Source organism: Eumetopias jubatus, unplaced genomic scaffold (genome assembly GCF_037043125.1).
Source record: "Eumetopias jubatus isolate StellerSeaLion01/CBP00866 unplaced genomic scaffold, mEumJub1_p1.0 scaffold_4, whole genome shotgun sequence".
Taxonomy (NCBI): domain Eukaryota; kingdom Metazoa; phylum Chordata; class Mammalia; order Carnivora; family Otariidae; genus Eumetopias; species Eumetopias jubatus.
The window spans coordinates 61,251,700-61,274,483 of NW_028274810.1; the positions used below are offsets into that span (position 1 = coordinate 61,251,700).

The 22,784-nt window shown below is 45.8% G+C and overlaps 1 protein-coding gene across 3 annotated transcripts in view; it reads left to right on the forward strand.

Moving 5' to 3' along the window:
• DAB1 (DAB adaptor protein 1) overlaps positions 1 to 22,784 on the forward strand; it is a 275,026-nt gene that overhangs the window by 206,700 nt on the left and 45,542 nt on the right. For 2 of the 3 annotated variants that reach the window (XM_088022979.1, XM_028106930.2), the window contains exons 4-8: positions 7,682 to 7,813; positions 8,445 to 8,564; positions 9,039 to 9,077; positions 10,675 to 10,740; positions 17,200 to 17,259. In XM_088022979.1, coding sequence (XP_087879105.1) covers positions 7,682 to 7,813; positions 8,445 to 8,564; positions 9,039 to 9,077; positions 10,675 to 10,740; positions 17,200 to 17,259 — 417 coding nt within the window. The remainder of the gene's footprint in view (positions 1 to 7,681; positions 7,814 to 8,444; positions 8,565 to 9,038; positions 9,078 to 10,674; positions 10,741 to 17,199; positions 17,260 to 22,784) is intronic. The other variant, XM_028106929.2, reaches the window with a different exon arrangement.

Here is a 22,784-nt window from a genome sequence, read left to right on the forward strand (position 1 = left end):
TAGAAGGTGGTTGCCAGGGGCTGCGGGAAGAGAGGAGTGGGGAGTATTTAATGGTGCAGACTGTCAGTTTGGGAAGATGATGAAGTCTAGAGATCACAGTGGTGATGGTTGCAGAGCAGTGTGACTATCCTTAATGCCAAGGAACCGGACACTTAAAAATGGATAAAATGGTAGATTGATGTTATGTCTGTTTTACCACAGTGAAAAATATATATGTACTGCTTGCTTGCTCTATGTCAGGCACTGTTTGATGCTCAAGATAAGAGGAGGGAAAGAAGATACTGTTGCTCCTGTCCTGGAGCTCTTAGGTGTATGTATCCATATCCATATGACACACTCCACAACTGCCCCCTTGGAAAAGTCCAGGAAGCTAAGAGGCCTTACAGCATGGGAACCGGGTCCACACTGGAAAGTGAGGGAAGCTTTAGAGGAGAATAAGCATCTGTGCTGAGGTGTGAAGGAGGAGAGGGAGTTGAGCTTTGTAGGTGGACTGAGTGGCCGGTGCACAACCCTGAGGTGGGAGGGTGGTGCTTGCGAGAGTCTGAGGAATGGCCAGGGTGATGGGAAGCAAGTGGGGCTGTGGTGAGAGACCCTGGGGAGGTGGACCAAGGCCCTGGCAGAGATTTTGTTCTTTATCTGAAGAGCCGTGAGCAACCTTTGATGTGTTTTTGGTTCAAGATAACCTTGATCAGATTTGCCAGATATTCTCTCAGCCCCTTCATCTGTGCTGGGACGATTAGAGCAAAGGGCAGCAGAGTGAGGACCAAGGCTACTGCCCTGATCCAGGCAGGAAGAAGCAGCTGAGACCCAGGTCTGGTAGTGGAGAGGGGGAGGAATGGACAGAGTGGAAGATACTGGGAGACGCACTTGACAAGACATGGTTGTGGGGGCTGAGGGGACAGAGGCCGGGGGGCTCAAGGACGACTCTAGAAATGTACAGATGTCTATGCACACATTGTTCGCCGAGTCCAAGTCAGAAAGAAAGAAGCATCTTATGTTTTTTCTTTATTTTAATACTTACTATTACTTTATTACTTACTGAATTCTTGGTACTTATGTAATTGGTATAATTTTTTAAAAATTAGTATAAATAAGCAAAAAGATTCTCAAAATCACCGTAGTAATTCTTCAGAGAACTCTCGTGAAGCTTTTGTTGGATGTATGTCTAGACTTTTTATACACGTACGTGGATATGCGTATTTTTTTCCAAAAACAGGATCATATTGAACATAGTATTTTGTAATATGTTTTTTTTTAATTCAGTGGGATATTGTGAATGTTTCCATGCTGAGAATGTGTCCGTTCCCCAGATGATTTCCAGTTGCTGCATATTATTTCATGCTGCACAATGCAGCTTCTACGACCAGTCAGTGCTCAGCATTTCAAATATTTCTAATTTTTCATGATTCAAACAGCCCTGCAGGGAATATCTCTTGTCCTAGCCTTTACCCCACACACATCTTATGTTATTTACAGATAATTGAATCCCTAGGAGAAGAATCATGGGTCAAAGTTTATGCATGTCTTTAAGGCGTTGAAATATACAGCCCGTCTGCCCTCCAGAAAAGTTGCACCAAATCACACTCCCACAAATAATAAAAATAACCATAATGGCCAACATCTACACAGCCCTTACTGCGTGCCTCGCACTATTGCAAGCCCTTTCCATCTCCTAAGTCATCAATCCTCCTAACAGGACCATGAGAGAGTTATTATTATTACTCCCATTGAACACATACAGAACCAGTAGCCCAAGAGAGTCTGTTTCCCCACACTTCTGTCAACACTGGGTATTACCCTTTTTTTTTTTTTTTTTTTTTTTTTTAATTCTAGAGGGGGGAGAAATGACATCTCGCTTCTATCTGGTATATTTTATATGAATTAATTTAATATTTCCAACAACCTTTAAGTTTCTCTGTCATTCTTCATATCATACAAAAAAGAGAAATAAGGCTCAGAAAGTCAGAATGAGTTGCCCAGAGCTACACATCTGGGAAATGATAATGCTTAGATTTGAATTGTGTTCTCTTTGGCTCCAGAGTTCATATCCTTCCCTCTGCTATCACACTGCCTCTTCAGCTAGAGACTAGTATATTTGGAAATGTGGTTTTGTCCTTAAATAAAACCTTCTAGAAGATTTCAGGATGGGAACTCAAGGAAGAATTCACTCTGACCAGCTCTGTTGAGCATTTGATGATGGGGTGCCTGGGGGTGGCACAGAGGTTGCTGGGATGCAGCAAATGCATCCAAAAATATGTTAGAAAAGAGAAAGGCCTTTATAAATGAGCCTGGGCCTGCCTTTGTCTTGTGAGGTTTTAACTACTGTAATTGCCTGTAGTGTGAAGTAGTGTATTTTTCATGTATCTATTTTTATTCTGTGTCTATCTGCATATCTGCTTTTTTGTTTTGTTTTTCATTAACTCACTCGAATCCTGGTGGGTATTTTTCCTGTGAATAGTATTGCCTCAGGAAAGTGCGCACTCCCATACACGCACATACACACACACACAAATAATATGAAGGCTAAATGGGATGGAATTTATTCTTTAAAAGAAAAGCAAGTGGTAAAGTCTGAGCAGATGACTTTCCAATCCATACTGTATTTAATTGGTTGTATTGAACCATACTACAAATTAAGTCTCCTCTGTAATTTATTCTGTCAAATGGTAACCCTCCAAACAATTTGATACCTCATTTAAACATTGGTAAATGGCTCATGGAGATGCTAAGGAAAAAAAAGAAAAAGATTTAATGATGATCAGATAAGAAAGCCTCTGTTCACAGAATGAATCCTCTGTGAAATGTCATGAATTAACCTGATGCCATCATTCACTGAGCATTTATTGAGCAACTACCTTGTGCAGTGCATGCCGGCAGACAGCTTGGTTCTTCCTTCCTTCCTTCTTTCACTCATCAAACTTTATTTAGCACTTACTGTTCAAAAGGAACAGTATTAGGAGCTGGGATTCCTAGCTCAGCCTAGGGAATCAGACGTGGATCTTTCTCTCAAGAAGGTAACATCCCCAAAGGAGAGAGAAAACAGGTGCAGAGATACGTTCTCCAGATGTCCTGTTCTCAGGCCCTAGAGGCCTTTGTGTCTTAGTTCTTTCTGTCTAGAATGACCTTTCCCTGATTTTCTGGAGACTTCCCCTTCACCTTCGAGATTCAGTTCAAGGCCAGCTCCTTTGTCAAGTCTTCCCTGATGCCCCTTCCCCATCCCTGCACACCTTTAACATAAGCTCTTCTTATTATATATTGTGCTTGTTGGTTTCTTTGCCTGCCTGTTCTTATGAGATTGCAAGGTTCTAGAGGAAGGACCTATGTTATAATATCTGGGTGGATGTAGTGCTGAGCATGAGACCGGGCACCCAACCAGCTACTCAGTAAGTACACATGGTATGAATAACTGGATGAAGGCGTAAATGTAAAACAAGGCGAAGACACGTGAGGCATCCTAGATAGAAGAATAAATACAGTGCAGTGAGATCTGGGACGAAAATTATCACAAAGGGAAATGGGGAGTCAGGGAAGTTTCCTCGGATGAGCATGCTGTTGGAGCTAGCCTTCAAGCATATGTATGATTTAGTTACGCGGAGTCACGAAAGCATGGGCGAGGGGATGAAGAGGGCAATTGGCAGAGAAAACATTGTGAATAGTGGCACAGAGGTGGGGGAAGTACAGAACCCAGAGGGGCAGTGATGGGCTCTTCAGACTGTTCGCAGCCTGGGTCACCTGAAGTTCAATGGTGGGAGGAAGGTCAGACGGGACTGAGGAGGCTGATCTGCAGTCTGTCTTCAGAATTCTTCAGTAACAACTTTCATGCCCAGTATAACGAGGAAGGTTCAGAATGGGAGAGACGGAATAGGCCGTGGCAGACAAATAGGGTGTTGTTGAAGACTGTTTCCAAAACCAAATACCTGCTTTGATTTTTGGCAGTACTTTAATATCTAGACTGTTTCTCTTAAACAAATAAACAAACAAAAAAACCTGTTTTCCAAAGGAAGCATGGAAGAAGGATGACCAGACTCTGCCCTTCCTCTCCCCTCTCCCTCCCCTTCTGGCCCAGTTATTCTTTCCCCCTTCCAGAACAACTTATGCTGCCCCAGGAAGTCCCTGCAGAAACACTCCTGGGACGAAGTCATCTTCATTTCCCATGACGAAGGGCCTCACCACACCTTTCCAGCCTGTCTTCTCAGCAGACACCACAGAAACCCACAAACTCCCAAGCGTTCACCCCCAGAGCATGCTGTCTTGACCTTTTTCTTTGAGATCCTTATAGCAAACTGGCCTTTACCCCAAACCTTCTGATTATGACCTCTCTCTGACCTCCGATACCTCCCGGAAGCCAGAACAGCTTCGGCTCTGGCTCCTGGCCAGTTCTCCCCGTCCTCATCCCAGCCCCTCAGGGGTCATGGCTTTGTTGCTGGACTAGGGAGGCAGGAATCTAAGGCATGGAGGCACCGATCCTACATCATCTTGCTTTGTCATCCTTTATAGGGAAAGTGAGGCCTGCATTTAGGACTGGTCCCTCCAGAACTCTCTGACCCTCAGTATTTTCATAAACACAGTTGAACAATATGATGCTTAAGGTTCCTCTGGCTTTGATGGGGCTGATAAAATCTACTTGAAAACATGGAGCAGTTTTGAGCCTCAGTGAACAAGTATTTGCAAGATTCTCTGAGTTGCCAAGATAAATGCAGTAATACAACCGTAGGGGTTATTGGGATTCTGGTGTATCTGTATTATGTCTGCACAGTTGAGGTTGGAGAAAGTAGAGACATAGCCCCTCAATGATTCTTCGTTTCCAAATAAATGAGCCACTTTCACAGGAATCCTTTTCAGCATGTCATAAAATTACCTATGGGAAAAGATAATGTTACAGATATCTTTAGGCACTTCAGGTACGCACAGAGCTACACTTGGCAAGGCAATATTAGGAAAATGTTTTGATTCTAAAACACTTAATGAGGATTCCCAGATAAATTAAAGCATCTCCATCTGCTGTCTTGCATAGTAGGTGATATTTTACCCTTGCACAATCATCTCCAAATCTCATTCCGCGAGGAAGACTTCTAATCACAGTTTAATTTTAGAGCAATATTCCACTTGGCAATCAATAAGCTGCTGTCGTCAAACTTTGATTTAATAGGAGACACGGATAACATTGTCCACATTATGCAGAGAGAGAAATACTTTCTGGAAAGGGGGGAGAAGGAGGATGTCTGTGTCTCGCACTTTCCCCTACTGCATACCACTCTAGTTCACAAAAGTCTATCAATCAATACCCCCGTGTTGCGTGAATATAAATCTCATCAGTTTTACATCATTAACACCATGAAGAAGCCACCACCCTTTGAGCAGCTTTCCTCCACCAGCTAAGTATGTCCTCTTAATAAAACAAGAATAAATGGGTTCTGAGTCTTTTACTAACAAACATTTCCTTCCTCACCAACTTTATTTGGGTCGGGATTCGTGAGAATTATACAGTTGTCTTATGGCCGATTAGGGGCGCGGGTGACCAGGCGGGGACACCACCCTCCAAGCATGATGTCCAGTGGGCAGTGGGCAACGTGACAAGGCATGATGAACCTGAAGAGAGGGTCCCAAGAGTAGTCAGAGAGGTTAAGGTGCAGCAGCAAATTCTAGGGCAGAAATGATTTGTGAGGTTAGAAGCCTAGAAGGATGGCAGCAGTCTAGGAATGGGCATTTTGGAAGGTCAGGGCCAGGGGTCCAGAACTAAGGTGCTGGCTATCACAAGAGCCACGTGCCCACTGACCTGAGAGGCTGGCTGTGTGGTTCGAGGTCCTCATGGCTAAAGGATCTGGGGTGACGGAACAAGACGCTCCAGAACATCTACTCCTGTGAGTCCCACCACTTTCATAACTAAGTCCCCTTTGTGTTACATGTCTCCCTCCCTCCATGGACTCATTAGTGGCAAAGAGTTTTGTCCACCAAAAAAATGTATTTACAGTCATTCACTTTCCCATTTGAATTATTCAAACCCAAACTAAATGCTAAAGAGAAGCTTCTCAAAGATAAACTAAGGAGTACAACAGTAACCTGATACAGTTCTAAACTTGGCATTTTCATTTGCATGCACAATGAAATGTGTTGTCTCAATTAAGGATAGTTATAAATTTCTGTTTCGCTTTTTGAAATGTTGAAAATTGCTTAGGACTTCTTTTTATTACCTTTAATGACCCAAGGAGATCCTGGGATTTGGGTTAGGAGCCATTGATCTGTTACAAACTTCTCATTGGATAGAAGACTAGGTCCAGAGAGGTGCAGTGAGTGCCTTGTGCTCACACGGTGGCTAGAATTCAAGCCCCTTAATACTTACTATAATAAAAAGGCCCCTTATATAAGGACTTGAAGCACATCATTTAGTGCCCAGCTGCCTATGTAAGCCTTTACGCAGAGTACTGTTTACTGAGGGTTGCTGTAAGTAGGTTTAATACAGGAAAATGGTCATAAAGATGATGATCGCCAACAAGATGGCGAGCATTTGTTGAGACTTAGGTGATAAAGAAAAGAAGATCAGTTTCAAAAGGTTTTTGGTCAACTATCCCAATTTACTCTTGAGTTCAGCAACTGTGGGTCAAGCACAGCGCAAGGTTCTAGGGTGACAGAGTTGAGGAAGATGGAGCCTGGTGGGGAAGGCTGACCAGGAATCAGGCAAATCTGTCAGAGAAGGAAGGTCTTTGAAAGCAAGAGCGCAGGGGGCTGTGTGTGAGGAATCAATTAGGAACTTGGGTATCAGTAGAGACTGAAGTTCTATGAAATTATTTCTGCAGCGGGAGGGAAAGCAAGCCTTGTTCAGGGGAGGTTTCGCAGAGGTGGTGCTATTCAGATGTCTTTTTTTAAAGATTTTATTTCTTTGAGAGAGAGAGAAAGAGGTGAGCAGAGGGAGAGGGAGAAGCAGACCCCCACTGAGCAGGGAGCCCGAGGAGGGCTCGATCCCAGGACCCTGGGATCCCGACTTGAGCCAAAGACAGCTGCTCAACCCACTGAGCCACCCGGGCACCCCTCAAATGTCCTTTGAAAAGGGACTAGGATTCAGGCAAATGGGTAAAAGAATGGGCATTGCACACAGAGCAACTAGCCCATGAAAAGTCTCAGAACTAAGGGAGTCCACCTCTAGCCCAGATGGTGACTCTGGATAAGATAGAAAAAAGGTGTTCGTTCCTTAAGACCCTGTCACCATCTGTCAAGAGAGGGTGGCACCCATACATGTTTACAGTTCTGTGACTTTGAACGGCACCCCAGTTATCCGTACAGTGTGCTACTCTTCCAGCACAGCATGCAGAGGCCCTGGGTGTGGGAGTGTATCAAATATCACACCACAGCTTTGCCTGGGCCGTGTCCTGAAGCGAGCTACAACAGGAGCCTGCCCCACTGAATTATCCTGACTGGCCCTGGCAAGCTGAGGGAAGCCACTGCCACAGATTCGCCTTCAGGATATGAGCAGTCCTGTTTTTCTCTCCGGTCACAGCACTAAGACCCTGGAGGGAAGCCCCCATCTCTCAAGGGCAGGCGCGGCTCTTTTTCCTTCCATCTGGACCCAACAGCTTTTTCCAAAGCCCTTCGGGCCTGTTCACACATAGCTGAAACACATCTCCTATTGATCAACAGCTCGAAGGGAAAGTCCCGTGAAATATGCTCTTCCTTTTGTCTCCACTAGGCCCTTCAGCATCATCATGCTGTTCACGAAATTTCCTACATTGCAAAGGACATCACAGATCACCGGGCCTTTGGATACGTTTGTGGGAAGGAAGGGAATCACAGATTTGTTGCCATAAAAACAGCCCAGGCGGTGAGTATCCCCATCCGAGGAGGGCGCCTCTCCTAGTAGCTTTAGGGGACAGTGCGTCCGGTCACGCTGTCGGTCTTTGAAGCCCGCCTCTGATGTAGGACGAGACCATGCTGATGCTCAGGCGCCCATCTCCAGAGCATAAATAGCCTCAGAGCAAGGAAACGGGGGGCTCAGGCCCATCCGGTCTTCTTCTTGTTTTTTCTAATGTGTATTTCATAATGACTAATTATTTTCCTTTCTGATTAAGCTGGGTGGAGGCACCACTATACCAACAAGTTTCCTTGTGTTCATAGCTTCATTTAAAAAGAAAATAAGAGAAAACAAATAGCTGTTTTGCATAAGGCCTGCCCTAATTTTATTGTATTCAAAATTACTAATAAATAAAAGCAGTGCCTTTTATGCTTACGATTATTATGGATTTGCAAATATAATTAGTTGAAGAAATGAACTTTAGCCTCGATGCAGTTTGCTAAACCAATATAAACAAGGTAGAATTAATTAAAGATGGAATGCTTTCAGTTTCATAGGAACAGGAAGGGCTGTGGGTTGTAGCTGGCAAAAAGCAGAAACAGGCTGCTCTGGCTCAGGACGGTTCCCCTACTAATGCACTTTCTGCCCCCTTTTACTCCAGGCTGAACCTGTTATTCTGGACTTGAGAGATCTCTTTCAGCTTATTTATGAATTGAAGCAAAGAGAAGAGTTGGAAAAAAAGGCCCAAAAAGATAAGCAGTGCGAACAAGCTGTGTATCAGGTATAGCTGTGAATTTCTCTGAGGGCCAGAGAAGATTGGGACTCAAAATCAACAGAGGCAAAAACTGACAGTCAGGGCTTGTCCTCCTGCTGCCAAGTAGAAATAAACAAAGATGAAAGGTTCCCGTGTAAATTACAGGCACCGAAAGCAAGCTCACAGTTAGAGATGATCTTTTATTCTCTGAAATCCTGGACATGCTAGAGAAAGTGAAATTTTAAATTCCAAAGAAGATTTCCAGGGGAGGAGAACAGAAGAGACACAATTGCTTTTGCTGTTGTTAAGGGTGGGGGTGGGGGTGGCTACAAGGTGGCTTATTTTTCCTTTGTGGGTTTTTTGATACCTGAAATGACCCAGCAGCCTCTCCTCTCCAGAGCTGGTTTCTTCACTGTCCTGTAATTTCTGAATACAGTCTCATACCTCTCCCTTTATTTATATCCTCTGCTTCTCAACCTCCCTTCTCTCGCTCTGCTGTAGACAATTTTGGAAGAGGATGTTGAAGATCCTGTATACCAGGTAATTTCTGGAAGCCATCGGGGTTTTTAGGGTCAGGAATGGCGAGGCCCTTGCTATAGACACTTTGTCAGAGCCCCTGAAGAGCCCCTGGCTGCAGAGCCTGGAGAGGGACGAAGATTAGTTCCCAGGGTGAGGGCTGCGTTTCCATGAAAAACAGATGTTTGGCTGACATCCGTTACATGAGATCTGGAGATGCGCTTCTCCCTTCTCGCCCCTGCCTCGGCCCCTCCACAGTCTATAAATATGTGATCCCAGAGCTGGATGTTTTCAGGAGTCTCTTGAATATTCCAAGTTCATGAGGAGGCTTCTCTGAGTGAGGAACCGAGGCTGGGGACTGAGTTTTGGCAACTTTGGAGTACAAGCAGGGCAGTTTGTAAGTTTTGGGAAGGCTGTGGGAGCAAATCTCTGGCCCCTCTGATGAGCCAGCTCATGCCGTGGGCACTGTTGGGAGGAGGGTGAAGGAGACCCTAGAGACGTCCTAGCCTATAGATTTCCTGAACCCTCTGCAGGGTCGCAGCCCAGGTGGGGCCAGAAAGATGACTTCTCTTGGATCCAAGTATGTGCTCTGTACAAACAGATGCAGAGAGGAGGAGGGAAGAGGGGGCCTCCCACCACCAACCCCAAACCCACTCACGCTTATTCCCAAGGAGAGAAAGCCAAAAACATGAACTTGTTGGACATAAAACCTAAAACTTCTGTTTCTAACCAGACACACCTGGGTGTGTGTGTGTGTGTGTGTGTGTGTGTGTGTGTGTGTGTGTGTGTGTGTGTGTGTGTGTGTGATACATGCATTGTTGTTCAGTGCCTATTTCCACACAGAAAGCTGGTACAGCTGTGACAAAAATAAAATAATATGGATAAAATAAGTAATATAATATGAATAACTTGAAGTAGAAGTATCTAGCCTATGTGGCTTTTAACAAAAGCCAAAGATGCGCCTAACAGCATGCCCTCCCTCTAGAATGCTGAGGGCGAGGATTTGTCTAGAATATGAGCTTGGCTCCTGGCTAACTGACTCACAGAGAATGAAGAATATTGCCCTGTTTGAAATGGCCCGGTCCTTTAGAGTCTGAAACATGCACAGGAAAAAAAAAAAAAGCAACTGATTTTCAATATTTAAGACTCAGAATGTAAAATCAGGTGATATCTATGGGATGAGGAGGTTTGTGGTTTGTAAGCACTTCCGGGCCAAGTGAGGACATTGGGCTTGAGGGAAGCAAGGGGGGGCAGTCGCTGTTACCCGGATTACCAAGCTGGGCCACTAGATGTTCCCGGGAGATGTCATTTGCCCTCAGCAGCGTGGCACATGCAGACATTACTGAGAGCAAATGCCATCGCATGAAGAGGCCACATCTCCAGAAAGATACGCGGGGTCCCACACTCTCACAGCCCTCAGACCCTCACCGTCTTCCTTAGAAAAGGCAGGAGTGTGCAAGGCACGTGCAGTGTTTCAGTGATCCCCTTGTCTCTTGAAGGTGTTTTCTGCTGCAACTGTTTTCTTTAATGCTCACTGTGATTTGTATCCTAAATTCCAAATGCCTTTTTTTCCCTCTCTCTCTTCCCCTCTGATCTTTCCTCTCTGGCCGCACCATAATAGTACATTGTGTTTGAGGCTGGACACGAGCCAATCCGTGATCCCGAAACGGAAGAAAACATTTATCAGGTATAAAATCGCTTCTCTCTCTTTCCATTGCACCACTGCCTCCTTCCGTTGCGCGGACAGGTCCACAGAACCTGGGGCACGCACCTCACAGGGTCTCTCCACGCTCTAGGTCATCCAGGCTTGGTCAAATACCTTCCTCTGAGTTGGCTTTTACCGATTGACCAGTAGTTTCCATGCCTTGTTGTAGAAATGTTCAATCGCCTGTTGAGTGCGGTGTTTTAATTGTTAATGGATCTTAACTATTTTCAATGGACTCAAGAATCAAACATTCCACGGGGATAAAGTAATCCAGAAGGGTCCTTTATTTCTCCAAAGAAGGTGCTTATCAAATTTCTTTAAAAAGCCAACTGCACTCCTGAAAATCAAGGACAAATTCAAAACGCTGTTGCAAAACAGCACTGGGAATATTAACTGAATAGAAGAAAGTACAGCTCAAGCCTTCACCCTCCTAAAGGGAAGGTAAATTAATATTCTTAAATGTCTGCTCATGGGAAGAGCACTGCACACACTTTGTGATTCATGTAATTCTGACAAACATGCTATGAAGTAGGTATTTAATCCTGCTTTTACAAGGGGAAACTGAGACTCAGAGACGTTGAGTAGCTTCCAGGGGGCTGTATAGCTATTTAGAGCTGAGATCAGACCCATTGTGAGTGAAGGCAAAACTCACACATCCTCCCCCATGCTTTTCCATCAAAGAGCTTGAGAAATTGCACCATAGCAACACATCAAACAGATATGACAACATCCAATTTTTCACTAATTAGAATTTTAGCCTGAATTTGAAATATAAACATTATGGAAGAAGGAAAAAATTTATTTAATAAGTGATTTTAATTTTCTTAATTTACTCAGTTGTGCGGTCTGCTTTTCTGCCTTGGGCATGCATTACTTGTATAATAAAAGTAAAACAGATTTTCAATTTCTGGTTAATGCACAGAATTCTGAATGACCAAAGTATCACATCAGCTCTACCAACAAGTGGGCTTAAGCCAGTCCCATGGAGTAATAATCAAAGTATTTCTATCCACTGGACCTGTCTGGATTGGATGCAAGTGGGAGGTTGTGCTCTGAAGTTTTGTTTAAAATCATCGCTCACAAAGTTTCCAATCTTTACACAGAGAACTTGCATATTTGTTCTCGGTGTTCAGATTTTAAATTACAACGATCTTGTGGTATGGGGGGGCCGATATGGGGCCAAAGGAGCCATTAACCAGTCATGCTCTGAAGAAAAAACACTTTTCAAGACAAAATTAGGCTTTTCAGCACAAGGTTTCTGAATTCCGACTGAGCGGTAGTCGGCAGGGCTCCCACTGTGCCCTGTGGGGGTAGTGCTGGGAGTGTGGGACATCCTGTGTGCAGGAAGAATTGGTCTAGGCTGGCAGAGAACTGGGCTCTGGTTCTGGCTGCATCACCACCTAACTTTGGCTGAGTGGTAGTGGGCAAGATACTTGCCCTCTCTGAGATTCCCTTTTCCCAGTGGTAAGGTAGGGGAGTAATTTCTCCGTAACTCACACTTGGCATGAGAATGAAGCAAGATCGTGTGAAGGATGTACAGAAGAGACTCTATCCTGGGTCACACAGTGTGTGGATTCAGGATCTTAGTCCAGGTACCAACTCAGCCATTCATCCGGCTTGTTGAGTTCCTTTCTGTCTCCGAGCCTCAGTGTACTCGTCTGTAAAATGAGCAGCTAAGACTGAAGAGTCTCGGCAGGCCCTTTGCTGCTTTTTGTGACTCATGCCTCATCACAGGTCAGTGACTCTTTAGAGAACCATGTTGGGCTTGCTTTACGGGGCAAACGAGACTCTTAGAAGTGGTGTGTGTGTGCGCACGCGCGTGTATGCACGCACGCGTGGGTGCATGCACGTGTGATCTGTAGCTACTTAACATTTATCGAGTGATGACTGTGGGCCGGCTCTGTGAATGGGGTCTACATGCAATATCTTATCCCTCACAACAAGACTGTGTGGCTTGAGCCGTCATTCCCACCTTACAGACAGAACAGTGGGGCTCACACAGATGAGGTGTCTTGCCCAAGGTCACAGAGCTATAAGATGTGGCCCCCTCACTCACAGCCAGGTCTCTCCGACCACAGTAAATAAATAAATCCCAAGGTTCTTTTCAGCTCAGAATATCCTGATGCAGAGTTTCATGATTAGATTCTGTGTAGGTATCAAGTCACAATCTAAAAATCACACTTGTTTTTAACAGTTCTGACCTTCGGATCTTCCCGTCTGTCCATCATTAGCAGGAAGGTACCATTTAAGGAAATGAATATTTTATCACCCTCTGTTCTCCTCTCTTGCTTTGCCAGTCAGCTGAGCCTCAATTTGCTTAAGGAGAGATAAGCTCTTGGGCCTGAAGATAAGGCTGGGCTTTTAAGGAGCTGTGATTAGGATCCAGGATCCTCTTTGTGTTTTAAGAGCCTAGGAATGAGTGTTCCATAGCTATTCCTCCTGAGTAGATTGCAGTGTTTCTTATTCTTCAGCTTGGCCCAGGGTGGTCTCAGATTTTCATCCGTTCCATTTTGTGGAACGAGGCAGGCAGACCTTATCACTGGGACAGACCAGGCGCCTGGGGCCTAATCCTCGAGCTGTTTTGTGGCCTTTGGCGAAGTACATAACTTTTGTATCTCAATCTCCTGGGCTATAAAATGAGGGATGCTACGTCATCTGCTTCTAGAAGTGATGCGAAGGTGTAAAGCGCTTGGTACATAGTAGGTGCTGTGTAAATGTTGGTTCCCTTTACTTCCTAAGAATGTCATCAGTATCCAACGCTGTTCAAGATGTCTTACGATGATGTATTAAGTGAAGTAGAACATGACTTGCTCGCCTCCTCCTGTCAGAGAGCCTAGCGGAAAGTTGCAACCTCGCCTGACTTTGCTATTTATAACTCCCGCGTAAGGGAGGGAGAGACTCTTGAGTAAATGTAACCTCTCTTTGAGGATCAGTAGTCTCATTTTCCAAACTGGATTAATAATAATAATTGTCTTTCTTTTTGCGTGCACCAGAAAAAGTTATCTGTCATCTTTTTTAAAACAACACAGAACCTTGCGGTACAAGGGTTTTTACGCCTCACTTAACGTTGACCCTTGCAATAACTCAGGAGGATAAGAATAGCTATGATGACTATCATTTTAAAACCATAAGGAAATCAAGTCCTCCAATTCAAGGGCTGGGCCCAAGGCCAGATCCTCAGCTTCTCAACCGGTATTCTGCAGCACGTTAACAAGCTTCCTGCGCCAGCAAGACCGCAGCCTTCCACGCAGGCATTGTTCACGTTCCTTGGTTCAAAAATCATTTTTAATCACCCATGATGTGTCACGTATTGTTATTTTAAAATGATAAGTCTCTGCTCCTATGTCACTCAACCCTTAAACTGCCTCTCTAACACTCAGGATGTTGCTGAGCTGAAAACGTCTTCTGTACATACAGTGGTTAACGTATAGCTTTGACAGTAATTCCGCATCTGTTAACTCCTTCATTCAAAACGCAGTTATGGATTGGTGCACCTAGCGTGTGCCGGGCACGTGGAGATGGGCTAGACCGCGGTGTGGTTCCGACCCTCCAGGAGTTTCTAGGCACCCCCTTGAATGCCTCCTAGGCATTCAAGCTAGACAGCTAGGTAAGAAGACTGAGGTTCAGAGGACAAAGGGATACTGAGGTCCCACAGCCTGTGGCAGAGCTGGGATCAGGAACCAGATCCCCTGCTTCCTTTTGGTGGAGAACTGTTCTCACTTGCTCTGCAATGTCATGTTATGAAATGGTCTACAGGCAGAAGGACCAGCCAGGTAGCGAGGAGAACCCGGACTGGGCTCTCTCTGGTCTTCATCCCTGAGGCACTTCTGCCAGTGTTCAGCCCTTAGCACACACATGGTATATGTTTGATGCTTAAACGTTGCCTGCGTAACCCGTATTTACCGATGGGGAAACAGACTAGTGAAATATCTGCCCTGCCCTAGCTTACAGCTGCAGTGTGGTTTGACAGGTCCCACATAAGATAAAGCACATTTTATGCTCATGTGAGTAGCCCGATTTCTTTCCCACATCCCTCCAATAAGACAAGGAGCTCCATCCCATCGGGGGCCATGTCCAGCTTGTTCGCCATCATTGTCCCGGGCAAAACACAGAGCACGATGCATAATAGGTTCTTGGCCACTTTGATTTTTTAGTGGAAGGCTGTACCAGAGGTTACAGAGGGTATAGAGGAAGGCTCCAACCAGGTAGAGAGCCAGGCAAGGCTCCCGAGAAGACTTCCCAGCCGACATAAATCTTAAAGGACAAACAGGCAGATTGATATCTCACCCATGGGAGAGCCAAGCAGCAAAGCTTTTTCAATTATGCACAGTTTGGGTTTATCCATCCTGCCGCTTCTCCTCCATTTGTAGGGATAATTGAGAGTCAGCCGCGGTTCAACTTGCTAAGTGCCCATAGTGAGCCGTGAATTACGGGGAACAGAAATGCTGTTCATTTTGCGCAGGAAAGGGTGAGCTAGTAAAAATACAAGTGTGGGTTGGTAATTTATTGGCCCTTGTTAACAAGGGCTCGGTAGGCATTCTTAGAGGATTTCTTTTAGATGGAGGCTGGTTACCAGGAGCAAAGAAATTACCTCTTCATTGGCTACCTGAGAGCTGAGGTGTGCAAGAGCAGCTCAGAAAGTGCATTTTCTGCATCTCCATGCTCCCTCACAGTCCTCTTTTCTGCAAGAATATGCACAACCTTCTGAGAGTGGAGAATGTCCAAGAAAAAGAAGCAGTGAGAACAGCTATGGGGACAGTGGGGGCTGTCTGTATAGTGTCGTAGGTAAAAGGCCAAGTGCCAGGACTCCAACTCTGGCAGCCCTGCTCACTGGCAGGACCCCCCCGCCCGCCCGCTTCCTTTTCCTCCTCTGCAACACAGTCGTCATCCTTACCCAACTGCCTGGTCCCAAGGATTACATGAGAATACATGTAAACACAAACATTCAGAACAGTGCCTGGCAGACAGAAAACACCCTGTCAATGTGAGTTCGTGCCATATCTGGTAGCCAGAAAGAGCTGGGTTCGAATCTCATCACTTAACTAGCTTGGAAGCTTTGGAAGAGTTTCCCTAACATCTCTGAGCCTCACTTTCTACTATGTAAAGTGAAGATTCTAATACCGAGTTCTTAGGATTATTATAAGGATTTGAAGTTAAGCTGATGAGAGTGGAAACAGCAAAGGGGACTCGAGGAATGAGCTGAAATTCCCCCTTCTTCATGTGGTGGAGTTGGCTGGTCCAAGCCTAAAAGACACTTTTTCTGTTTCTTCACTGTTGCCCACATTTCTGGTGCTGCATTTACCCAGAAGACATTTACCAAATAAATGCCTTCTGAGCTGCAGGCACCGTGTCTGCTCTTGAGGAGCTCCCAGTCTGATGAAAAGGAACACAGATTAGCAGACGATTGTAAAGTCACTACAGGCTGAGGCGTCCGATGGTGGTGTGAGCTGTCCTGTGCTGGGTGTTGGGAAGCACAAGAGATTGCTTTCAAGCCAGAGTGTTTCAGTGTAAAGCCCTTGATTGACTCATTAGAAAAGTATTCAACATGTCTACTGCTGTTAGTGTTACAGAATACGTTCTTATACTTAACTCATATAATGTATCAGTGGTAAAAGAAGCCATCATTCTAACACTTTACAGTATTATAGGTCCTAATAGTTTTTATTTATCATCTCTTTTCTCCTTTGATCCCCACAATAACCCAAACGAGAAGCAGAGCCAATAGCACCCATTTTCTAATGGTGAAGCTCAGAGGAGCTAAGTGACCTGCACAGGGTGGTAACAGTTACCAAGTGGCCCAGTAAGACCAGATGGATGAGTCAGAGGAGAGAGGGAGGGAAGAAAATACAGATACATATTAAAAAACAATTGAGATTTCCCGGATTCTTGTCTTATGCTTTTCATGCCATTGATGACCCCTTTTCTTGGAAAAAAACTTTTGGTGAATATCACATGGCCTGTCTGTGATCCCAGCAGAAGCCATTCTTGATGCTGAGACCTTGATATTTGCTATATTTTAAATAACCTGGATCTCAGTCTGTGCACCAAGCAGCTTAAGCTCAGCCACAAACTAATTTTAATCACTTTGGACAAGTCAGAGCACCTTTCTGGGTCCCATTTCTGTCTTTGGTGAAACGAGGATGATTTTTATCCACCGCATGACCCCTGAGGAGACGTCTCTGCAGCCTCCTGTTCTGTGATTCTGTGAGGATCCCAGTGGCAGAGACCCCCTGCAAACATTAATGAAGCGATTCACACACTCCTCCCTCATCCAGCTGTCCCCAGGGAAGGGGCCTGGCCTGCCTTTGATTTGGGACCCTCAGGCCTCGGGGGCCGTTCTCCTCCACACTCAGCCAGCCTCGATTTGAAGTAGGGTTGCTTTGCTCTTTGAAAGTGAAATAGCAAAGTGTTTTGACTGTGTCGAATTTGGTTTTTCCACAGGTTCCCACCAGCCAAAAGAAGGAAGGTGTTTATGATGTGCCAAAAAGTCAACCTGTAAGTGTAAGTATACCTTCTTTCTTCTGCCAGGTTCCTGTAACCCCCATTCATATGAAACTGGCTACCACCTGAGGAAAGGAACCCCTCTTCTGGATATAAGTGTCACAACTGGTAGAACTATCTTGCAACTGCCATACCCCACCTAAACACTGCTTCCAGAAGCCAATGTGGGTTAGATTTCATGAAAAAGCATATCCGAATGCAGGGTCCTTCTCCAAAACTTGAGTCTACAACGTAGTAGAGAACATGCACCACGGTGCCCTTGGAGAAAAAGCGCTTTTTCTCCCTGAGGCCTTTGCATTTGTCAAGCCTCCTTGTCACTGAGACACTGGTCTGTTCTCCATATTTTCGTTTGCTTCAGCTCCCATCGCACAGCTCCCTACAATTCAGTTTGTGCCTAAATTGCCTCACTTGCCCCAACAGGTTTAGATACGTGAGGAAGCATGCTGCTCCATTTGCCACCTTGGTTTTTGTGAATTTATTAACCAGTCTGGCCATACCGTCTCCATGCTTAATAGCTCAAAAAAAAAAAAAAAAGAAAGAAAGAAAGAAATCCAAGCTCCTTAGCCTGACAGACACAACACCAGATGCCAGCCTCAGCCCGTACTCTGGTCTACCTCCCCCTGGTCTGGCTCTACTGAACTCTGCAGCCTCCTGAAGGAGCCTTGTCCTCCCCTGACGTCCCAGCTTAGCTTCAGGCTCTGGGGGCTCAGGGAGACTTTCTGGTCTCACCCCTCCCTCTGTGCTCCACTCCTTATCATTCCTCTATTTTCACGGCACTTAGCACACAGTGTTGAAACTCTTCTCTTTGCCCATTACTTCTAGGAGCTTCCTCAGGTTCCTGAACTACCAGAAGCAAGCCCAGGGCCTGGCATGTGGAAGCCAGGCATGATACAGCCATACTAGGAGGGTTTCATAAACATGCAAATGACTCTGCCCTGTAGAAAGAATTGATGAAAATCCCTGGTACTTTCTTTTAAAGGGAATGCCCTGTTTTTCTGACTCTGAAATAGGCATTAAGTAAATGTGCTAAAGTTTTGCTTGGGAACTATCTGGGCTGCCTGAACTCCTGGCCTGCAGGAGCTCCCAGCCCTCTGTTTCCAGAGTCCTAGAAGCATCTGGGCTGAGGCTGGCTTTTCCATGAACAGTTTCAACTTTTTAAAAGCCAAAGAGAGGTCGCAAGTCAAAAGCACCAGCTCTAAGGGAGAGAGAGGCAGATGCTTGCGTTTGGAATCTCAACTCCTGCTCTTAACAACCTGTGGGACTTCCCCTAAGTTCCCTTGTTTCTCTGTGCCTCACTCTTCTCATCCACCAGAAAGAGGAGCTGAACCCAACTTCACTAAATGGTTTTGAGGAGAAGATAGCATATGCATTGGAAGCTTGACCCCACTTGCCTAGCCCTCCCAGAGGTACTTTAAATATCCCACATCCCTCACTGTTCGGGGACCTTCCTGTCCTCCAGGCTTGCCCCTATAGACCTGCCTCTCTGATGAGTGCATGTTCCCTAGGACTCCTCCGTGCTCTGAAAATCCCTGCTGTGATCCTGCTGTTTGCTCCTTCACCACCTCCTTAGCTAGAAAGACAAGTAAACCAAAGACAACCAAATTAGTGCATCCTAAGCAGCTTCCAAGCCGCCTGGGGCCTTCCACAGGTTTCCCACCAGAAGGGAGACTGCGCTGTGGTCTGTTGCACTAGATACCCCTGGGTTTCTTCATCCTTGGGTCCAGCTCTGCCCAGAGCCCAGTAAGTGACTTGGCATGGGGCAGTCACTGGGGAAAACCACAAATCAGCCCCAGAAGAAATGGCCTGATCTTTCAGCATCAGACCTGGGTATGCTCTCCTCCTGGCCACCTACTGAGGGTCCTTGAGTATCTTTTTTCATCTCTAAACCTCAGTGTCATCATCTTAACGAGAAAATAATGCCTCCTTGTAGCTTTGTTTGGAGGACTAAAGGAGACATTTATGTAAAACCCCTAACAGAGCATAGGGATTAGATTACATGAGGACATTTCTGTGTGTTGCCATTACAAGCAACACACCAGCCAACAGTTCTCACCGAGCAGGGGATTGCAGGTATGCTAGGTAATTGCACACCTCCTCTGGGAAGCCTTCTTTACCCCAAAGTAATCCTCCCCCACCCTGCCCCCGGAGACCACTGTGCCCCTCTTTGCAGTGATAACAATGCATTGTTACTTTTTCTTAATGAATCCACGTGAGCCCTTGACTTTGATTTTCTTTTTTTTTTTAATTTTATTATGTTATGTTAATCACCATACATTACATCATCAGTTTTTGATGTAGTGTCCCATGATTCATTGTTTGTGCATAACACCCAGTGCTCCACGCAGAACGTGCCCTTCTTAATACCCATCACCAGGCTAACCCATCCCCCCACCCCCTCCCCTCTAGAACCCTCAGTTTGTTATTCAGAGTCCATCTTCTCTCGTGGTTCGTCTCCCCCTCCAACTTACTCCCCTTCATTCTTCCCCCTCCTGCTATCTTCTTCTTTTTTTTTTTTAACATATAGTGTATTATTATTTCAGAGGTACAGGTCTCTGATTCAACAGTCTTGCACAATTCACAGCGCTCACCATAGCACATACCTTCCCCAATGCCTATCACCCAGCCACCCCATCCCTCCCACACCCCCCCACCACTCCAGCAACCCTGTTTGTTTCCTGAGATTAAGAATTCCTCATATCAGTGAGGTCATATGATACGTGTCTTTCTTTGATTGACTTATTTCGCTCAGCATAATACCCTCCAGTGCCATCCATGTCATTGCAAATGGCAAGATTTCATTCCTTTTGATGACTTTGATTTTCTTAAAGGCCTTGGCTTTGGGGTTAATGACGGACAATACCTGCCTTAGAGTGTTTGTGTTAAGGACTAAATGAGCTGAAGGATGTGAATCAGCACAGAGCTTGGTGCAGAGTAGGGATTCAACAGCGTGAGCTGTTCTATTCTATTTGTTTCTCCTACTTTTCTGTGAGCTCCTTGAGGACAGGAATCACTTTTAATCATTACTCTCTAGAGTAACTCCTCTGGGAACTTGGGATCTCTTTGAGCTTTTGATGGTATACTCTTTCCCCATGAAAAAACAAAACAAAACAAAAAAACCTACACATGTGCCCATGTAAATTTTTGTGGGCCTTGAAGCCAATAGGATCCTTGATTGCAGCCCCAAAACCTCTGTCGTAGAGCTCAGTCCCTGGCTCATTGTCACCAGAGATATTCTCACTGAGGTGTCACTTTTGGTGTATTGGATTCTAGAGTTTGGCACAGAAGTTAGAATCCGCTGCATTTCTTATGGGTCTTACCCACCTCAGTGCTTCAGCTTATGGGAGCACAGTTTTGTCTTGAGCTGGGCTGCAGGTCCAGAGAGAAAGCCGATTCCCTCTCTTCACTCTCCCCCACCTTCACGCACCCATGCGCTAGCTCACCCCACCAGGCCTTCACTCTCCCCCACCTTCACGCACCCATGAGCTAGCTCACCCCACCAGGCCTTCACTCTCCCCCACCTTCATGCACCCGTGCTCTAGCTCACCCCACCAGGCCTTCAGTCTCCCCCACCTTCACGCACCCGTGCGCTAGCTCACCCCACCAGGCCTTCACTCTCCCCCACCTTCATGCACCCGTGCTCTAGCTCACCCCACCAGGCCTTCAGTCTCCCCCACCTTCACACACCCGTGTGCTAGCTCACCCCACCAGGCCTTCAGTCTCCCCCACCTTCATGCACCCGTGCTCTAGCTCACCCCACCAGGCCTTCAGTCTCCCCCACCTTCACGCACCCGTGCGCTAGCTCACCCCACCAGGCCTTCAGTCTCCCCCACCTTCACGCACCCGTGTGCTAGCTCACCCCACCAGGCCTTCACTCTCCCCCACCTTCATGCACCCGTGCGCTAGCTCACCCCACCAGGCCTTCAGTCTCCCCCACCTTCATGCACCCGTGCGCTAGCTCACCCCACCAGGCCTTCAGTCTCCCCCACCTTCATGCACCCGTGCGCTAGCTCACCCCACCAGGCCCAATAACCTTGGCGTGCTAAACTGTACTTGTACCTTTCTTGTTCCCTTTTATAAATAACATATTAGGATGCTTTCATTGGGTTGTTTTAATCCGGACCTATAATGTTCCCTTCTTCTAGCAGATTTGTTCTTAGGGTCATGCTACCCTCCCCTCCACCCTTTCTAGGACTCGGAACCAAGGGAAGGATTAATCCCACTCATTCCCGAAAATACACATTTCTTCGCTTCCTAGTCAAGGCAGCTGGAAGATTTGCATGCAGGCTTTATTTTTATGCTGAGGTCTTTGAATTCCAGTAGCACAGATGCTGGCTGATAGGGAATGTTAGTTGGCTAGCGAGACAGAGAGGAAGGCGGTATCCCTTGGGCAGAGCCTTGAAGGCTGAACAAGACGTGGGCAGGCAAAGTACCTTCTGGGCATATCATTGAGGTCCTTTGGGCTCCTGAGTTTTCACTGCCTCTACTTAGCAGCGCTCAGAACTGATGAATTTATCATCATTTTTCTTCTCAAAGAAACAGGGGACATGCAGGTAGCCTTCCTTTCAGCCAGCTGATAATGCTGTTCATGTTCTTTAGACAGACATCCTGGCCTCGTTGGGGCTGTCAGGAAAGCACATTCCTAAGTGGGGAGGAAGATGTCTGCTAAGCAGCCCATTACCGCATCCATTATTTAGTGCTTTTTGCACTCTGTTAGCCTTTGAACATGATTCCGGTTCTGCAGGGGGACCTCAAGAATGGAATGGTGCATTCACAGGTTGCAGAAGTGCCTCTTTCAACGCTGTTATGCCCCACAACACTGAACTTGGCTGAGACTTAACCTTCATGGTCAACTGTTTCAATGACACGGACCGAAACCTTTGCATGCCTCATGTTATTGTCACATGAGAAACACCCAGCCCTTGTCTTCTCCCCTCCCCTCCCTTCCTTCCCACCTCGTGTAATATGCTTATGGCTGAGAAAGAATTCTTCACCCTATAATTGTCCAGTTTAAAACCCTTTTATGTTGTTGTACTAACATAAAAGACTTTCTAATTATCAGTAATAACCAGTCAATGGATTCTAGCAGAACTTTCTTTGGCCTTCAAAAGAAAGACTTGAAAGTTTGGCATAGTGGTAAATGGGAGGGACATGTGAGTTGTCAAATTAATAAGCTGGCATCAACATTCATGTGTTTCGGATGAAACGTGCATTCAGAAATTGAAAGGAATGATCAGACTCCCCCTGAGATTCTTTCCTCACTTTGGGTGTGATCTTTGCCAATCACTTCGAGTTTCTGAGACTCATTTTTCTGTTCTGCAAAGTAGAAATGATCACCATCCTCTACCAACATCTCAGGGCTCGTGTGAGACTCAGGAAGCAATGTGAGAGCATTTTCTGTGAGGATGAAGTGTTGCTTTCATGGCCCCAGGGGTGTAAAAATTGAGGGATGGTGTGTATTAGTTGCCTCCAGTTACTTTATAGGCTAACCCAGGATTACAAGAAAGGCTCAAGTTTTATGACAAGAG